General features: G+C 50.6%; 4 protein-coding genes across 4 annotated transcripts; 1 reads left to right on the top strand and 3 right to left on the bottom strand.

Annotated features, from left to right (window-relative positions):
* Positions 1-2,925: 2,925 nt before the first annotated feature.
* On the bottom strand, positions 2,926-5,489 carry UCRPA7_5853 (putative mechanosensitive ion channel family protein; the record flags this gene model as incomplete). Its single annotated transcript, XM_007918397.1, has 3 exons — positions 2,926-3,315; positions 3,370-4,572; positions 4,632-5,489. 3 exons carry the CDS (start codon positions 5,487-5,489, stop codon positions 2,926-2,928), a joined length of 2,451 nt encoding a protein of 816 aa, XP_007916588.1.
* A 2,814-nt stretch (positions 5,490-8,303) lies between these two features.
* On the bottom strand, positions 8,304-11,177 carry UCRPA7_5852 (putative glycoside hydrolase family 31 protein; the record flags this gene model as incomplete). The annotated part of the gene is made up of 1 exon (XM_007918396.1): positions 8,304-11,177. The coding sequence occupies one exon, from the start codon at positions 11,175-11,177 to the stop codon at positions 8,304-8,306; it is 2,874 nt and encodes a 957-aa protein (XP_007916587.1).
* Positions 11,178-12,290: 1,113 nt separating this feature from the next.
* Positions 12,291-13,214, top strand: UCRPA7_5851 (putative nucleoside diphosphate kinase protein; the record flags this gene model as incomplete). Its single annotated transcript, XM_007918395.1, has 7 exons — positions 12,291-12,310; positions 12,424-12,454; positions 12,510-12,553; positions 12,621-12,679; positions 12,735-12,779; positions 12,832-12,976; positions 13,100-13,214. 7 exons carry the CDS (start codon positions 12,291-12,293, stop codon positions 13,212-13,214), a joined length of 459 nt encoding a protein of 152 aa, XP_007916586.1.
* Positions 13,215-13,354: 140 nt separating this feature from the next.
* Positions 13,355-13,816, bottom strand: UCRPA7_5850 (putative mitochondrial seryl-trna synthetase protein; the record flags this gene model as incomplete). Its single annotated transcript, XM_007918394.1, has 1 exon — positions 13,355-13,816. The coding sequence occupies one exon, from the start codon at positions 13,814-13,816 to the stop codon at positions 13,355-13,357; it is 462 nt and encodes a 153-aa protein (XP_007916585.1).
* Positions 13,817-18,164: the final 4,348 nt, after the last annotated feature.

Below are 18,164 nucleotides of genomic sequence, written 5' to 3'. Positions count from 1 at the left end.
TTCTCCGCAGGAGGAGACACGCTGGCGAAGCTTGCAGATATCCCGTATGGATACTGAGTCTGTTGAGCAGATGCCTGGTGATTTGAGCCAACAGGCTTGGCAAGAGGTTCTTGAGGGCGCTTCTCCACGGGACTGTGTTGTGTCGGCAATTCAACCGGGTGCTCGTTGATGAAGCCAACTGTCTGGATGGGCTCAACCCATATGGCATTGTCCGGCAGTTCAACTGGCGGAGGATTGGATTCCTCATGACATTGAGCAGTGGACTCGCTGTACAGCTCAGGCATATAACCAACTGGAGAGAAAGCAGGCGCTGGAGGTGGAGATATCTCAGTCCCATCAAGCATCGGCACCGTTGGCGACTGACTAGACCCATGAGTCGGTCCTTGCGGTGGTATGCCTGCTGTATTGACGCCGAGAACAGGTCCACTCATGATTGGTTCCGACATAATCGGCTCCTCAGCGATAGTGTGGACGGTCGAGGACTCACCCATGACAGGTTCACCCAGAATGGGTGTTCCTGATGCAGGCTCAGTGTTTCCAACCTGTGGGGTCGTACCAGCACTTGTCATTGGGGATACACGCGGTCTCTCTCCAGGCGTGGATGTGTTCGCTGGACTATCCTTGCCTACTCCCTCTTTAAGCTTATCCGCCCTACCAGGACCTAAATCCTCCTCCTCGTCATCGTTCAATGGGCTCACATCATTATAGCTCTGCGGGCCAAGGTATCCAAAGCTCTCGAAGCTATATTCAAACCCACCCTCGTCGTCTACAACGGGTAGGGCGCTAGCCTCGCGTTGCCTGTGAGCAGCAGCCTTCGCTCGCGAGCTAGATCCCGTCGTCGACCGTCTCTTGACCTGCTGTTGACTTTCCAACTTCTCTTCCGGCAACAGCGCAGGCGCGGGCGCAAAGCTATCGATGAAGTCGGGAAACTCGTCGCCGGGCTTTGGAAAGTGGTACTGGATCTGGCCGGTGGGCCGGTAGATGAAGAACCATCGGGAGCCATCGTAATCCGAGTCCCAGCCCTGTGGAAGGGTCGACATGACGGGATGCCTGCTTCGCCAGCAGGCAACTGCGGAGGCCCGTAAATGGAATTAATCGAAGGAGCAGTCGTAGCTTTAGCTCTTGCAGAAGCTTAAGTCGCGGCGTGGTGGTCTCTTAGAGCCAACGAGCTTCAGCGGAACGGCGACGCAGTCTGCGATCTGAGTGTGCTGGGCTGCTAGCCAGGCAAGCGCATCATTGTCCGTACGCCGCGCCCACTCGTCAGACCAACAACCGTCATATACTGACACGGACACAAACCGTTGTCAATGACAATGACATCGACATGTCCTCTCAAAGCGAAGTAATGAAGCTCCTAAGTCGAGGTCTAAGAAATTAGGACTCATCGAGGGCTAAAGCGCGCGGTGGCTTTGCGACCAGTATATGCACTTGCCTCAATCCAGCAGTGCGGCTGAGAGCCCAGATTCCGCTGTCGGGTGCCCAAATGGGGCCATCAAATCCATGCCGCATGGCGTTTGCTTGATACGATTGACACTATTCCATTGAAGCTCCTGACTGTCCAATGGAGTGGTGTGGAAAACGCCATCGCTTGGGAGCTTCCCAGTGCCTAAGCCTTGACAAGATGGCGCAGCACTTGCGGCATTGGCGTGTCGCGCCTTGGCGGATGGCGGGGAGGGGTGTGCAGGATATTTAAGCAAACCCGACGACAATGGCGAGCACAAAATCGACTCGAGATTGATGGCTTGACTGGTCAATAAATCTCGTTAAGTTTTGTTGTATAGAGATCTACGTCACCAGTTCTTGTTTTCATTACGGAGTCGGTGAAGAAAGTTCTGAGTTGCATCGTTCAGATAAAAATATCCATTGGCCTGCAAGCCCCGTATCAGACATTGTCCCACGTCTCTCATACCTCGAGCTGCATCAGTATATAAGACTCAACTGTCCGTCCATGTGCAGCAGAAGAGGTTAGAAGGTATGACAGCATTCAAGTGACATTCCCGAAGGTATTAGTCATCTCAAGAAAGTATATAAAGATCTCGAACAGACCTGGAGACGGTTGCTCCCCCTAAGAGAATATGATGCAGTAACCTTGGAAGACCACAATCCCAAAAACCATATCAAGAACATTGCTTACGACAACAGTATGGTCTGGCGTTGCAAAGCCTGCACGCGCTGGTGCGCAGACTTTGAGTATTATTGCCTTTGCGGTCAGGCTAAGCCACCGAGTGTTGGCTTAAGCGGATATGACAATACCGGTAAGAGAACCCATGCGGGAAGTCATCGCTTGCCACCACGAGCAATGTCCGTCAACAAGGGCAGTACCGATACCCCCATCTCCGACACTGGTCCTGCCAAACAGTACACGGCGGCGCTGCTTGTACGTCGAGGACGAGGCGAGTGATACGCTGGGAAGTCAAGATGTTGAGCCAACTTCTGAATCCATGGATCCCATGGCAAGCATGCGTAAATGTCGAGAGAAAATGATGCCCAAGGTAATATAACCGAATCTCCTAACCAAAAGGCTAGATTTAGAAAAGAACAAACATCAAAGTAGGTAGCCTAGTGAGTTTGCAATGAAGAATGCTTCATCAATGTTATGTATAGTAGTATTGAGGTCCATTTTTTGGTCCTTACGTCAAATATGTTAGTAGTCAGCATCGTGCACACTTCACAAGAGAGAACCGTGAAAAAACTGATTGGTGGCAGACGCTTCCAAGGCGTCATGATGGTTAGACTCTATTCTCATCTATCGGGTATTCTTGGCCATTCTATGATAGTCTATAGATCACTCCCCCAAAATGCAATTCGCGTTCAATTCATGTTCGGTCGTATACTCCGAGAAAAACCAACCAATCTCTGAGCCCAGTCAAGATATGTCACAGCGCTGAGAAAATAGAATATGTGCATGGGGCGTCCAACCCTATTCTACACCATATCGCTCGGACCGCCGGGCGGAGGGGGAGGAGGAGCCGGAGGGCCTTGTGGCCGAGAGGCACTTCGAGGCCGGCCGAAGATGCCACGCCTTCGGGCCGTGTCGCTTTCACTGCTTCGCACCTTTTCCAGAGAGGTACGATCGATTCCTGTCGCACGGGGCGCGACAGGGGATGCATTGCGGATAGACTGCAGACGAGCGAGGTTCTGCGGCTCCTTCCTGGTTTCGAAGACGTCCTGGAATTCGGGGCCAGCATCGAATGCGCGTGCACTCGTCTCTGCTCGGCGGCGCTGCAGTACAGGGCTAGCAAGCTGTGGAGCAGGAGAAATATCTCGCTGGCGGTCATGACCATCTTGATACGCAGGAGGCTGAATAGAGGCCCACTATGCAGGGGTCAGCATCATGTCATCTATCAATGTCGTTCGCAGTGTACTCACGTAAAAGGGAAAGTCCTTTGTTCCACCAGGCTCCATCTTGCGCGGTCCCTCGATACCGAGCTCGGACATCTGGCGCATCAATTCGGCGGCAAACTTGTTGTGTCTCTGAAGGCGCAACAGCTCGTTTTGGAAGTTGGACTTGTGGAAGAAGATGAAGTTCATGGTCACAGACCACACCTCATCGATAGTTCGGACCTCGGTGATAATACGCGGGGCGTAGTCTCGCTTGTTCTCGGTGACGAACTCCAGCATACGGGCCTTGAGCTCGTCGATAACATCGTTGGGTGTACCAAAGCGGAGCTTGAGCTCAATTGGGTCAGCCAGGCCATTGCTTCGACGTTGGTTGAGGATAAACAGGGTGTTGAGCAACGAGTTCGGTGCCTGCACAACATGACCCTCCATCTTCTTGAACTCGGTGTACAAAAGCGAGATCTCCTGGACGTAGTAATCGTCACCTCTCATCATAGAGCCAGTGTTGCCATAAATCGTCACACGATCACCCACATCAAAGGGATGTTTGACAAAGACGAAGATAATAGACTGTAAGAATTCCTGCGCAGTGGCTTGCAAAAGCCAAGAAAGACCCAGAATAGTGGTGCCCGCTGACGCAAGAGCCGACGCAGCAGAGCCTGAGATGACGGAAATGAAGACAATAGCTGCGATGATAAAGATGATAAAAAGGAAAACTCTGTCGAGCTTGCTAATAACAGAGTCCAGATCTTTGAGAGAAGCAGCGATAGCCTTCTTCTCGAGGTGAATTTCATTGCAGACGATTTCCAGCTCTTCCATTGAGATATCTCCGTTGAGATCTTTGTCGAAAATACCAAAACAACCCTCAGCGTCTTCTGGGTTGGCAAAAGCTTCCTTCATGTCGTCCAGGGTAATGGTAGCCCGATTGTCGCGTGCAAGAGTCCGGTAGATCAACCGAGCGAGTGTATGGGCTGTCGATGTGGTCCGAAGGAGTTCGATGACGACCTTACGAGGATGATTTGCGCTCAGGAGCTTCCTACCAGTAAAGTCACCCGCCATCTTGTTAGCCACATTACCAATCTGATTCCAAGCCTGTCGAGCGTTGTTCTGGATTGCTTTCATCGGCGTGCGGGTGCCAGACGTGCCTCCCTGCGCTGTAGTAGAATCCCAGATAGGATCTTCCTGGGCAATCCTGATCTTTGAGTACTCGTACAGCTGCACAAGAAAATTGATCTATAAACATGATTAGTATGTTACCGCGTTGACTTGGAAGTTGTAATTTTGGATCTTACCTCTAGCTTGTTCTGCTCTATACGGTAGGCGTATGTCCGCAAGTGAAACGATGTTGCGATCCATTGGATGAGGATTTTCTCCACGAGATTCAACGCCGCGAGTACAAAGAGCGCAATAATGACCTTGTTAACAATATCAATCCACTTGATGTACGGCCGGCCATCAGACCAGTCGCCACTCGATGCTCGATGACTATTCATGATTGGGAGGAATGAACAGAGCACACCCAACAACCAGAGGAATAGAGCAGTGGGAAACTCCAATTGGCTACCGATGTCCTTCCATTTCTTGTGATTGCTTGATCCGACCATGTTCGCAATGGCGCCGAACAGCATGGGCAGAACCGCCGTGATTATCCTGCTGGCCCAGAGCACGCCCCAGACAATCTCGAGCCAGATACCGAACCATAGTAACAGAACGCCGCCCTTGCCTCCAACCGGAGCCGACTGAGTATCAACGGCATATACAGCGATGAGGATAGGTGTTAGTAAAACCACAGCCGCTGGCAACCAGTACAGGAGGTATCGCAGGACGCGCGGGAAATTCTTTAGTTTCTCCCAGAGCTTGTTCAGGAAGGTTGGCTTCTTCTCCTTGGTCTCCATTGTCGGGACTGCAATGCTGACAGTGTTGAAGGCATCTTCGTGTTCCGAATCGCGACGGTTCTTTGATCTAGACCGTCGTGCCTCATTCTCCTGGTTGCTAACGATGCGTTCCGCTCTTAGAAGCTCCAAGTCATCAACCAAACGGCTGGCTGCCTCTCTTGACTCTGTCGGGCTTAATGCTCCTGCTGTCTCTGGAGGAGCCAAGAAATGCTTGTTTGGCTTCTCGCTTGTATCGATGTGGACGGGAGAAGCCATATTGATATAGGTTCAGGTGGCCGTGCCACGAAGCTTCCCTATAATACCTTCGGTCGAGACGATGTAATGCGGGCGCCGAGATGCCCGCCTCGTATAATGTGATAGGGGATAAATCTACCCAGTGTTGCTGAAGAGGACGAGCAGAAGTATACCTGTCGCGAAAGGCTCGACGGCCTAGTATTCCTCGAGTGCAGGGGGAAAAAAGAGGATGTCGTGAACGAATGACGTAGGGATGAGCTGCTAAACGAGGGTTGAAGCTAGAGCTGACGGGACTATCGAGTTGCCATTACAGGCTCCACGACTGGAGAAAAAAATTGGGGACGGGGGAAGAGCAGTCGATAATGTCGACCCACGAAAAAAAGGAGGCGGCAAAGGGAAAGGAATAACAGAAAAAGTCAACAAAGAAGGCGATAAATTTTCCCTATTATACTGCGTGTATGTGTGTGTACGGAGAAGACGGATGGAATGCCGCTTTTACTGTTCTACTGTACACAGCGGGAGGAAGCCGGTTCCTAAATTAAAGACCTTCGCTTTCCTTGCCATGGTACCTGGATGCTGAATGCTCGCCCGGCCGTTTTTAACTCCCAAACCAGGATGCGCAATCAAGGGGATCGGTGATCGGACCCACACGCCCATCTCAACGGGCTCGGCGCTGTTGCTGATATCTGGTCAAGTACCGCCTAGCGCACTGCTACACACTTGACCACCACGGGGGTGTCTCTCCCTACCCTGTGGGGGTCCCTCGACTCCATCCTTCCAGACCTGACCATCAGAAGAAGTATACTCGTGGCAGTCTAGCTCTACACTACGGACGCTGGATGTTTCCGCGAGTCCGTGGATCTACATGCCATGCTTCATATTCCGGCTCGTCAGCGTGCACTCAGTGACACCAGTCGAATGCCATCATGCAGCAATAGCCCGCCGTCTCTCAGACGTGGTCGCCAGCGTTCCCACTTTTCGAGATGAGGACATCTGCAAAGGATCTTGGGGATCTATCAATTTATCAATCGTATTATGGGTCGCCGCCGCCCTGCTTTTTCCCTCTTCGCGTCTCTGGTGTCCCTGGAAGTTGGGGGTCAGCAGCGACTGAGCACAGGACACCATGCTTGAATGTCCGATATGAGGCAACGCGTCTAGGTGCGCAGCCCGGTGGAGGAGTGGGAACGGCACGCAAGGAAAAGTTTTGATTGCTATCCCTCTCGCATGTCTTGGGGCGTCACTTTCTATGGGGACCCTGAGATCCTGACTCCGACCGGGCGGCCGGCTGGCGGACGCGGCTATTATCCACTACCTATCTTCAGATTCACTTCCCAGGGGGGTCCCAAGCAGGGGCCTGTCAGGGACACGCGGACGATATGCCCATCAATTGGCAGGCAGGCTGCATCTGCAACAGTATCGGCAAGCCACCGAGAATACTTCGGCCAAACTAGGCCATGTTCGCCAACCTCAACAGTTGATTCTGGTTGCATGTGGTGTCTGGCTATGCTGAAGAGAGCAAAAGATGCCCTGTCTCGGGTTGGCGAAGTGCCCTAGAGTAGACCGCACCCTCCGTCCCAGTGCATATGCAGGAGCACGGCCAAGTGTAGAGAAATCCTGCTGTTTGGTATTGCTGCATTTCTGCGGCTGCAAATCCATTCTCCGTCTGGCAAGCCGAGCAGAGCTACTATCTCGGTAGCTTCACAACGGCGCGTCGTGTCTGGCTTAGATTTGTTTGACCCAAACGCTACGTGGGTCCGTGGCGCTCTCGTCTCATAGCGGGTGACGTCACGCCTTGACAGGGTACAGCACCCCTACTTGTGCCATGGTTCGTACTCTTGACTCTCTTCGGGAGCCGATCGCGCCTCTTTCTCCAACTAATTGGTTGCGTAGATTCTTCACATTCCGCTATTTGAGGACATCTCTAATTCCATCTAATTCCAGGCTAGGCCTCGAACATTTCCTCTGAGCCATGTCTGCATTTGTAGTTGACAGGTCACGCCAGTGCCTCCTTTGGGCTTTAGCATGTGATCGCTGTTATTATCGCCTCCTTCGAGACGCAGGTACCAATGCAACCAAGCAAGGGCGTTAAAGGGACAAGGAGCCAGCCATTCCATCGCTTGTTTTCTCGCCCCAACGCCGTGGTTATTTCTGGGTGCAAAAAGTCTGTTGCGTATGGCAAAAACAATACTGCTCTATCCCTCGCAAACTGCACTCACTATGCGTGGCTCGCTAGTATGAGAAAGAAAGAAAAACTTCACGACACTTATGCACATGGCTTTCCGAAAAGAGTGTCTCGCAGCGGTGATCTACCGAGTGGTATTGCCGAGACTACCTCCGGAACATTTACTTTCTCATAAGCCAATATTCTCTTTAGTTGTGAAGACCGAAATACCCAGTAGGTTGCGGCTCTTTCCCCAAATTTTCGTTCTCATTACTCTATTAGTGACGTAGGCATAGCCTAGAACACCACGACATGTACTCTAGAGGAATCTCATTTAGGATTCTTTAGTTTGTAAACCCTAACTCGCGAGAAGGGATCACGATGGGTTGCGCAACGTGACAGGCGTGGATCCTGAACTGTACAGAGGAGACGAAAGTATCTTCTTGTCAAAATTGCATCTATAGCGCTCATACTCGATGATCTACTCGTCTACAGAATGTACATCTTGCCAAATGCCGCCTAGACCTTGCTCAACTTCCCCAGAATGCATCTCGATCAGCGCTGACCAGAATCTGCGTAATCTTGCCCCGCAGCCCCGTCTTTTTGAGGACCCACGGTTCACCCGCCTTTGGGGTCTGACAAGTAAACTGGACTCATCGCTCTGCGTGTTCTTTTTACGCAAATGAAACAGTCCAGTCGGCGCCAATGCGAGCTCCGACCCTCCGAGCGACTGCATAGGCGGCACGGTGACCCTCCGCCGGTGTGTAGTCGATGGGAGATGTCCAGGTCTTACCCTCCGACTCGACAGTGACCTCCTTCTTGCTGGCCCACGAAGACGGGGCTCCAACAATGATGGCCTTGTCAACAAAGACCTCGCGCATGCCCTTCAGCCACGCCCCCTCCTTGATAGATTTCACATCGCGGCCCTCAGCATCACTAGAGCTGAGTGCCGAGCCGTCAAGCACGAACTTGCGGTGGATGTATTGGCCCTTCTCGTAATCGAAGCTGTCGCCATCATCGGTGTACAGCTCGCCTTCTGCGTGCTGGCCATTCTTACCAACAGTGACTACCAAAGTATAATCATCCCACTTCATGAGGGCGGTTGATCGTCTAGGACGGTCACGGCGAGGGAAGATATGTCCGCCTTGCATGAGAAGCGGGATCTTGTCAAGAGGGGCAGCTAGAGTTGTTTTCTTTCCCTTATGGGTCGGCACAATCTCATAGGTGAAATAGTCATAGTAGACCTCGTCATCGGGAATGAAGATGTCGACAGACTCTTTGCCCTGTTCCACGACAGGCTTGGCGAGGAGGCCTGTACCGCCAATAAACAGTTGATCATCGACATCGAAACCAGCCTCTTCCGAAGGGTTTGTGTAGAACATAGGGCGGACAATCGGTGTTCCGTCTTGATGCGCCTGATAGAAGGCGGTGTACCATGACGGCAACAGGCTATAACGAAGACGTAGTGCTGCGGTGATAATGGGAGTATACGGCTCGCCTAAGAGGTAAGGCTCACGACGGCGGGCGTCAATGTGAGCATGGCCACGGAAGAACGGATAGAAAGCGCCTGCCTGGTACCACCGCGTTTGCAGATCTTTGTCGGGGTTGCCAAAGAACCCACCAACATCAGCACCCGAGAATGGGAATCCAGATATGCCTTGACTGAGAATCATGGGGATAGCAGCTCCCAAATGGTCCCAAGAAGCCTGATTATCACCAGTCCACATGGCACCGACACGCTGAGACCCAGCGAAGAAGGAGCGAGTCAGGACGAAGGGGCGTCTAAGTTCGCCAGACTTACGGGTCAGGAGAGCCTCGTAAGTTGCGTTGTGGAAGGTCATTCCGTTGATGTTGTGCACATCACGATGCTCCCACCCTCCGTGATGAAGATTGTCCTTCGGCATGGTAGTCTCCGGACCATTGAAAACAGAAGGCTCATTCATATCGTTCCAAATAAAAGTATTTTCCATAGTACCCTTGAAGGCGTCATACTTGAAGAGAGTCGTCCACCATTTGATCGCGGCCGGGTTGAAAGCATCAATCCAATGCGAAGATCCGGGCCAGCACCAGCCTTCAAATATGTTACCATCTTTGTTCTTGACAGCCAAGTCTTTCGATTTGAGCTCGGACACAACGTGATAGTTGGCCTCGTTCTTGATGTGTGGGTCAATGATGGTGACCAGTTTTCGTCCATGCTGGTCAAGGTGTTTGCCCATCCCAATCGGATCCTTGAACATGTTCGGCTCCCAGGTAAAGTACTTCTTGCCGTCAGTGTACTCAATATCGAGCCAAATGACATCGTACGGAATCTTGGACTTGTCCATCTTGCGATCGACATCCATAACATCCTCGTCAGAAACATAGTTCCAGCGGCATTGGTGATAGCCAAGAGCAAATTCTTGGGGCATGGCTGTAGTGCCCGTAAGTTCACCATAATTCTTCGTAACATCCTGGGGAGTCGGTCCAAGAAATACAAACACATCTAGAAGACCGCTCTCCGATATCCAGTGGCTATGCGTGTTCGTCTTCGCATGGGTGCCAATAGCCAGAGGGTTCTTGTGTTCTTTAGCTTTGGTGATATCAATCCAAGTCTCGGCTGCGTTCAGCCAGAATACTCCAACGTGGGAGTCTTTCCGATGAGCTTGCATGAGTGGAATTGCACCATACAGTGTCATGGGGCTATCGAGAATATACTCGAACACGTCTGCGTTGTACAAACGGTAGGGTTCTTCGTAGTTCCCGTCTCCACCACGGGTCTCCTTCAGACCCAGAGGGCCTGCATGTGAGGGAATGCCGTACACATGGTCGAAGCCCATGAAAGAAATATCGAGAGCAACACTCTCAGGGCCTCGAGGCTTGGTATCGGTGTTGCCACCAAAGGTCTCTTCCCACCAGGTACTCTCATCCTCGCCTTTGGGAGTCTCCTCCTTCTTCTCCTCGTTTGTATTGTTGGCATCTTGATTCTCCTCACCTTCCTTCTTCTCAGGCTCAACCTTATCAACCTTGGGCCGCCAGTGCTCGAAATTCAACAAACCTCTGTCGTTGAACTTGATCTGTGATGTTCCGTCTCTTTTGAAATCAATTCCGAAAGGCGAGAACTTCACGACAGCCTCAAAATTGGCACTAGGTCCATATTTGATAGCGATATGTGACTTGTCTTCTTGTGCAACCTTTGCATCCTTGTCTAAGGTCAAGCCGCCAACGATGACCCAGCTCTCGGCCTCATTGTATCTCTCCTTCCGTGCGATGCTATTATGTCGCAGCTCAATATCCTTCTGTTGCCTCTTCTCCTCATCCACGGTAACTCGAGCAGTTCCAGACTGCAAAAAGGACACGGTGATAGGTAAGCGGACTGTTTCGCCTTGGTCGTTGATCGTCTTCAGGATCACAGCCTGCAATTGACCATCTTTGAAGGATGTTGACTCGGGAAGAATGTTGTACGGAGTTTGCCATGAGGAACCTGCTCCAACAGCGTGGTCTGCAAATGCTCGGTTCCTCTTACAGAAACCGGATTGATGGCATTTCTTGAAGTCGTGTTCCTTGACCATCACTGTCAAGATAAGTCAGCAAATGATTCGGCGTTCCAGGAGCCTAATAGAAAGCTTGTTGTACCTGCTGGTGTAAAGAGGGAGCTTAGAATGGACAGGAGAAAGAAGTAGGCTGTCCACTTCGAGGACAGCTGGCTTGAGAAGTGCATCGCGAGGATGCCCCTCGGGAAGGGTAATCACGGACTAGATTGGTCGGAAATCAACAATGAAATAAGCAAAACCAGTAATGAAATATATATTGCAGTCCCTCATCAACTCCTGTGATGGCTTCTTGTCCGGGACGGATACGTCTTTGTTGATAGTGTAGTTTTGTTCTCCCAAGGGAGTGAAATAGGTGTGAGGGATTCGATCAAGTCCACTCCGGAGTGTCAACTTCCAAGCTGTCCCTTTCAAGAGCTACTCGGGACAGTCTAGCGTGCCGCTACTACCAGTTGCTTGAATGAGAGCTACCTAATTGCATTTTTGTTTTAATAAATAAATGGAGTCGATATAAGCGTTGCACTAGTGCAGCCTATCCGGTCCAACCGCGCTAAATACATCATTCCCTCCCCCGTTACCATGGTTTGCAGATACCGGTAGCTCAATTACTGGTTCAGAATCCAGTGACACTTTCAGCAAGGCATTTCACCAGCGATAATTGCCTTCTCATTAACTATTGCAACTAGACCAATTGATCTGTATTGTTATTCCATTGATCTGGACTCTCTTAAAACCTTGAAGTGGCAGGGCAGATGCTCCAAAATATCAGGGTTGACAAACCTTCGTGTACCTATCTGGCTTCAATTCCTACCAGGCTCACATCTGTCCTTGCAATTGGGCAGTTTGGGCAACCCGATGGACCCTGCGGTGGTTGACCCCGCCAACGAAGCGGCCGTGCCCCAGCAAACCGTCACTGCCCGCCAGCAGAGACCTGTACAAGCCCGAAAATTGACCCCGCCAATTTTTCTCCTGCTGGCTGCCCTCACCGTCGCCTCTATTTTCCTCATTCAAAATTTCTGTACCTTCACTCTTCCCAGTACATCTTTGACCAAGGACCTTCCTGAAGTCAAAACTACCTCGTCATCTCCATCTCAGACTCCTATTCTTCAGAAAAACTCTACTCAAGACAACACCATGTCTTCCACCGAGCAGACGTAAGTTGAGCTGATTTCCTCCTCCGATTTTACCCCGCCATAGTAGGCCAGGGCCTGATGATATTCTTTTCCATTTTGTATTCTTCCATTGCAGATTGCTAACGATGTCTCAGCTTCATTGCCATCAAGCCTGATGGCGTCCAGGTATGAATATCTGTCAAAAAGCCCCAGTATGGTTCTGAACTGACGACCATGCCAGCGTGGACTCGTTGGCGCCATCATCACTCGCTTCGAGCAGCGAGGGTAAGCCCAAAATCATCAATTGCCATCAGAAAGTCGAGACATCAGCTGACACACACATTCCCAACAGATACAAGCTTGCGGCCATCAAGCTCGTCACTCCCTCCAAGGAGCATCTCGAGACCCACTGTGCGTTGTCGACCGTACTGGCCTCCGTCCGAGCTCATTGCTGACCGCCTCCTAGATGCCGACCTGAAGGAGAAGCCATTCTTCCCCGGTCTGGTCAAGTGTATGTGATCAACAGTCAAAACACAACCCGAAATGTCTAACAGAGGCTACAGACATGCTCAGCGGCCCGATCTGTGCCATGGTTTGGGAAGGCCAGGACGCCGTCAAGACTGGCCGCGTGCTCCTCGGTGCCACCAACCCCTTGGCATCCGCTCCGGGAACTATTCGAGGCGACTTCGCCATTGCAACCGGCAGGAAGTGAGTGCCTCTAATGATCCTATTAGCTTTCCTTCGACCACCACCATAGGAAATGTTCCAAGCAAAGTCTCTTTCAATGTGTACATCTTCTGCCATTTCAACTTTGCTAACTCGAAGGTTTAGTGTCTGCCACGGTTCTGACAGCGTCGAGAACGCCAAGAAGGAGATCGCTCTTTGGTTCAAAGAAGGCGAGGTGATTAACTGGAAGCTAGCTCTGCATGACTGGGTCTATGAGTAGGCTTAGCTTACAGAAAGAGCTGAGATATGGCATCTTTCTTGCCTGAAGTACATCTGATAGAGAAGGCCGCACAAAAAATAGATAATAAATACAACTGTCAAGATCTATCACGTTCTATACCGGTATATTTTTGTGCGTGACTATTTCCGTCTTGCTAGCTGCCGTGCTGTTACAAGGACGCCCGCAAACCAGGGAGTTGCCCAGAGACTACCCAGTATTCGCAAAGGCAGTAGAGCTTTTGTGATTGCATATGCCAGGGCCACCTCAACCACGACCTTATACTTGGTCTCGTCACTCCTCCACTTCTCCATGACTGCGTCTTGTGTGCCAGGTTCGGCAACTAGTCCTGTATCGCCCTCGTTCTGCTCGTCGCCAAATCCAAACCAGCCTTTCCTCCTGAAATATTTCTCAAATCGCTTGACACCGTCTTGGACATATGTGCCATAGTGCTCCATCATGTACCCCAATGGTACATAGTCCGTGTAGTGGAAGAGCCCGAAGAGGCCAAAGAGAGGGACAATTGCCGTGATTTCGTGAAGTATCAGGAAAGCCACTACATGCGAGACAGGCGCATTGCGCAGCTTGGCCGTGTACTTCTGCATAGAGGGTGGCAGTCGTGAGAGAATGCGGTCAGCTCGTGAAGCTGCGTCTGTCGGTTTACTCGAGGTGCTATATTTGAAGCGGAAGCCTTTTTGAGGTGCTCGGATCGTCAGGAAATGCCATTGCTGGGTCGATGACGGAGTCCAGAAGCGCAGTCGCGGCGCTCCGGCCGGCACTGAGAACAGTCGACGTATCATGTTGATGCTGCAAACGAAGAGACAAAGTTCAATTGGGAACGAAAGAATATTGCCCAGTGAAGCAGTACGGCGCTCATTTTAAGGACTCCTTTGTAGGCTTTGAAAGGAAGCTCTAATGTCCGCGCCGCAAGCTTGGTGGAGGCACAGGGTATGTATGGGCACTGACGATCTGAAAAGTGGTTGAACCCGTGCCGGAACTATCCAAAAATAATAAGCGCTGCGACAATCAAACCAGACCATAGCAGAATAACGGAGGCTCAGAGACCTGGAATAGCCAATTTGAAGTATGCATAGGATAGCTTCTCAACCCACTAAATCATACAAGGTGTCCGTGTTTATTACTTTATTACTCTATCTAGGCAATAAACAACTAGACAGTAATAAACAGTTTGCTTCAGGTCATAGCAAACTGTCCCAATCCCAACATCATTTCACGGATAGGCAGGCTTGGACAAGTGCCGTAGGCCACAGCAGACATTACCAGAATGGAAAATCGCTTACATGTGTGCCTTCATATAAAAGGATATGCATAGTTTATTTACCATCTTTCTCGGACACTTTCTCTCATCGTCTTCAGCACCCTCTAATCTGCTCTTCTGGCTTGCAGCATGCATCAGCTGAGAGGAGGGCCATGCACTGTGCACCCCCAGCTCTGACCTAATCGACGTCTACTAGGTTGCCAGGCAATCAACCTATATACAATTTATACTACAGAGAGACCGCACTTTGCTGCACAGGCTAGAAGGTCTTGAGTCTATAGAGAGAAAATATTTGAGAACGCTGGCATATGTATCAGCGATTTTTCGTTCTAGTAAATGTCTAGCCAGTAGGCTGCTATCATTGCCTTAGGTACCTACTTACAGTGCCCAAGGGGTAGCGAATTTTGGGTAGGAGCACCCTGATGGCATGGCCTGAGTGGACCCTTTAAGCCTAAATTTCAGCACGTGCTACCGTGACAAGGTCGTTAAGGGCTAAGAATTAGGACGCGACTTCTAACGCGAGGGATATTTCGAGCCTCAGGATTGCTGGCCTCAACTCTAGGTGTCCAATGTCTATGCCTAGAGACTTGGATATCTCAGGCATCACTTAGGCTTTTATTGATTTTCACTGAACAACAAACCTAGCTTCTTTCATCCCATCTGCCTGCTGCTTACTTATATCGCAGCTCTCCTCGCTGTTGCTTTGTTCCTCTCTTTCATGATGCCTTCATTCCGCCATTCTTCTCGGCGGCACTTGCTTCTTCGTCAATTATAACCTCAAAAGCCTCTCGTGGACAGTATGCCCTTTCCCTTTGCTTATTTGTGTGATTTGCTGGAGCAAATCGCAGACAGTCTACGAGGGGGCCCAAAGGTAAGCCAGCAGTTGATTAAAGAATGGTTTCAGCACCACCGTGCGCTTGTCACCCACGAGAACACCAACAGGTGTGCGCTGCTGTCATCTCTACTGCCAGAGTTGCGCACAGATCGAATGTATGGGATCAAAGAAGTCAAACTAGAGCAAATCATTGCTCGCGCTTGGGGTTTAGGAACTAGGAGAAGGCACCTCATACCAAGCAAGAAGAAGGATTCGCCCGAAGACTTTGCCGATGCCGTTGAAAGAACGCTCATCAAAGCGGTAAGTCCTTTTTAAGTGTCCTCCAACAGCTTCTACAAGTCCTTGTGGGGACATGAGTTCAATACTACGAGCCGACTCAAGAAACTACCTTACTAATAAGCCATCAGCCAAATGACCCTGGAAGATGCAGTCTCAGCCTCGAGACTATCGACAGAGTCCTCGAGAATGTTGCTGCCAATTGCCGTTTCAGTTCTCCCGCCGTACGATCCTTGAGTTCGAAGGCTCAAGCCGCTGAAAACGAAGAAGCTCTTCGTGAGATATACAGACAAGTGACTCCACGCGAAGCCAAATGGCTGACCCGGATGATTCTCAAAGACTATCGTCCTGTCGTTCTTGATGAACACGTCGTGTATCAGAGCTGTCATGAGTTGCTACTCTATGTCATGAAAATCCACGACAATTTTGCAGAGGCTATGGGCCTGCTGCAGAGGTACGAGCGCAACTGTGGAGTCACTCAGGAAACCTTGAGTCGAGAACTGATCACCACACAAATCAAACCCATACTTGGAGTGAAAGTTGGCCGCCAAACCTTCCTCAAAGGGCGGAGTGCCCGTGATTGTGTTGAGATGGGCTCTGGCTTGATGAGTTGCGAGAGGAAAATGGACGGAGAATACTGCCAAATTCACGTCAATGTTGAAAAAGGGATGGATCGTATCCAGATCTTCTCCAAGAGCAGGAAAGACAGCACTGCGGACCGTATTGGTGTTCATAAGTAAGTCCACATACTGTCCTCGCACGCCTCTGCCACTGACCGCCTACCAAGGGCTATTAAAGCTGCTCTGAAAATCGGGGAGCCAAGCTGCAAGTTGAAGAAAGGATGCATCTTGGAAGGCGAGCTACTGGTTTATAGCGACAAAGTGCGTGCTCCGTACATGGCATAACGCGAGTAATTACTTACTCACTCACAGGAGAAGAGGATACTTGGATTTGACGAGATTCGAAAGCATGTCAACCGTTCCGGAAGTTCTATAGGTACTGAGTATGACTGCCGGTAAGTTTTCGTAAAAGATATATTGCTACCCATCATCTAATCTTCCCAGACCGAGCGAACATGAACATCTTATGATTGTCTACTACGATGCTCTCATGATAGATGATGATTCGCTTCTAAGTGCGCGTCGATCGGAGCGCTTCCGACGGCTAGAAAACTTGATTGAGAAGATTCCCGGCCAGGCTGAGCTTGTAAAGCGACGTTTGATTGACTTCTCCTCGCCTACGGCAGTCGCCCAAGTTCAGACTGAGATCGACAAGTGTGTCGATAGGCATGAAGAAGGTTTCGTGCTAAAGGCAGACGATCCCTACTTCGACTTCAGTTCCGGACGCAGGCGCTATTCTTGTTGTCCTATCAAGTGCAAGCCGCAGTATGACCCCAAAAGAGGAGAAGTTGGTGACTTTGCTGTTGTCGGCGCCCGGCACGACCCAGCGAAAGCCAGAGAATACGAGAACAAAATCGCAGATCTGAAATGGACGCACTTTTACCTTGGGTGTCTACTCAACAAGCGGGATGTTCTTTGTAGACACGAGAAGCCCAGCTTCAAGATTGTTGCTGTTGTTACTTTGAACATAACACAGCTGCAGCATTTCGCCCGTTTCTGCTGGACTGAGTCAACATCTGTGGAAGATAATGACAAGATTACTCTCCAGCAAGAGCGTGGAGTGGACAATGGAAAGAAGCCCTCAATTATATTTGCGAATCCGGCAGTCTTCGACATATCATCATTCTCTTTCCACAGAGAAGCGGGGACTAGCTTCTGGGCTCCAAGGTTTCCGCAAGTTACAAGAATCCATTGCGACAGGACCCAGGATGATTGCCTTACTTTTTCAGAACTTCAGAAGAAAGCCGAGTCAGAGACCTCATATGTAGCATACGAGGACAGTCAGGAACTAGTACAACGCATCCTGAGATTGGGTGATGACGCTCGAGAAATGCGTGACACAGACGATGGCAATCTCGGCTCACAGGCTACGAACGAAGAAGAAACCAGAACACCCCAAGAAGCTCTTTTACAAATGAAGTCCAATTCACCACATGCTGTACGCGGCATCACCGGTCCAGAAGAGCTTCCAGCGAGAGGTCGCTCACAACAATCCTTCAATATCGCTCCCATGACTCCTCCGAGATCATCTCTTCCAGAAGGACGAGAGAATGAAAGTGACGAAATCCTAGAGATCACTGCAAAGGATTCCCAGAGCCGGAAGAGATCTCGGCCAATGAATCATGACGTCCCAACCAAGAAACAGAAACGAGTCGGCCTAGGCACTCCTGTCTCCTCAAGCCCTATCAAACCAGCATCTCAGCATAGGCAGCCCCTCGGCGACATAACCTCCTCATCACAGGGTAGCAATGTACTTCCAACGACAAGGTCGGCATCGCAAGGGATCCGAGAATCCCTCGCCTGTCCCTTAGAAGATACCGAACAGGCGCCCTTGGAGGTAGAGCAACTTCTTCCATCATTGTCAGTTGACCGTATGTTTCCATGCCACTACGCTGGAAACGTCTGTGCTTTGGCCAACTGTCTCATCTTGCTCTCTCCCTGTC

Source organism: Phaeoacremonium minimum (genome assembly GCF_000392275.1).
Source record: "Phaeoacremonium minimum UCRPA7 unplaced genomic scaffold PA7_03_scaffold_435, whole genome shotgun sequence".
NCBI lineage: Eukaryota > Fungi > Ascomycota > Sordariomycetes > Togniniales > Togniniaceae > Phaeoacremonium > Phaeoacremonium minimum.
Note: the sequence above shows the minus strand (reverse complement) of the source record. Positions and strands in the feature narration are given on the sequence as shown.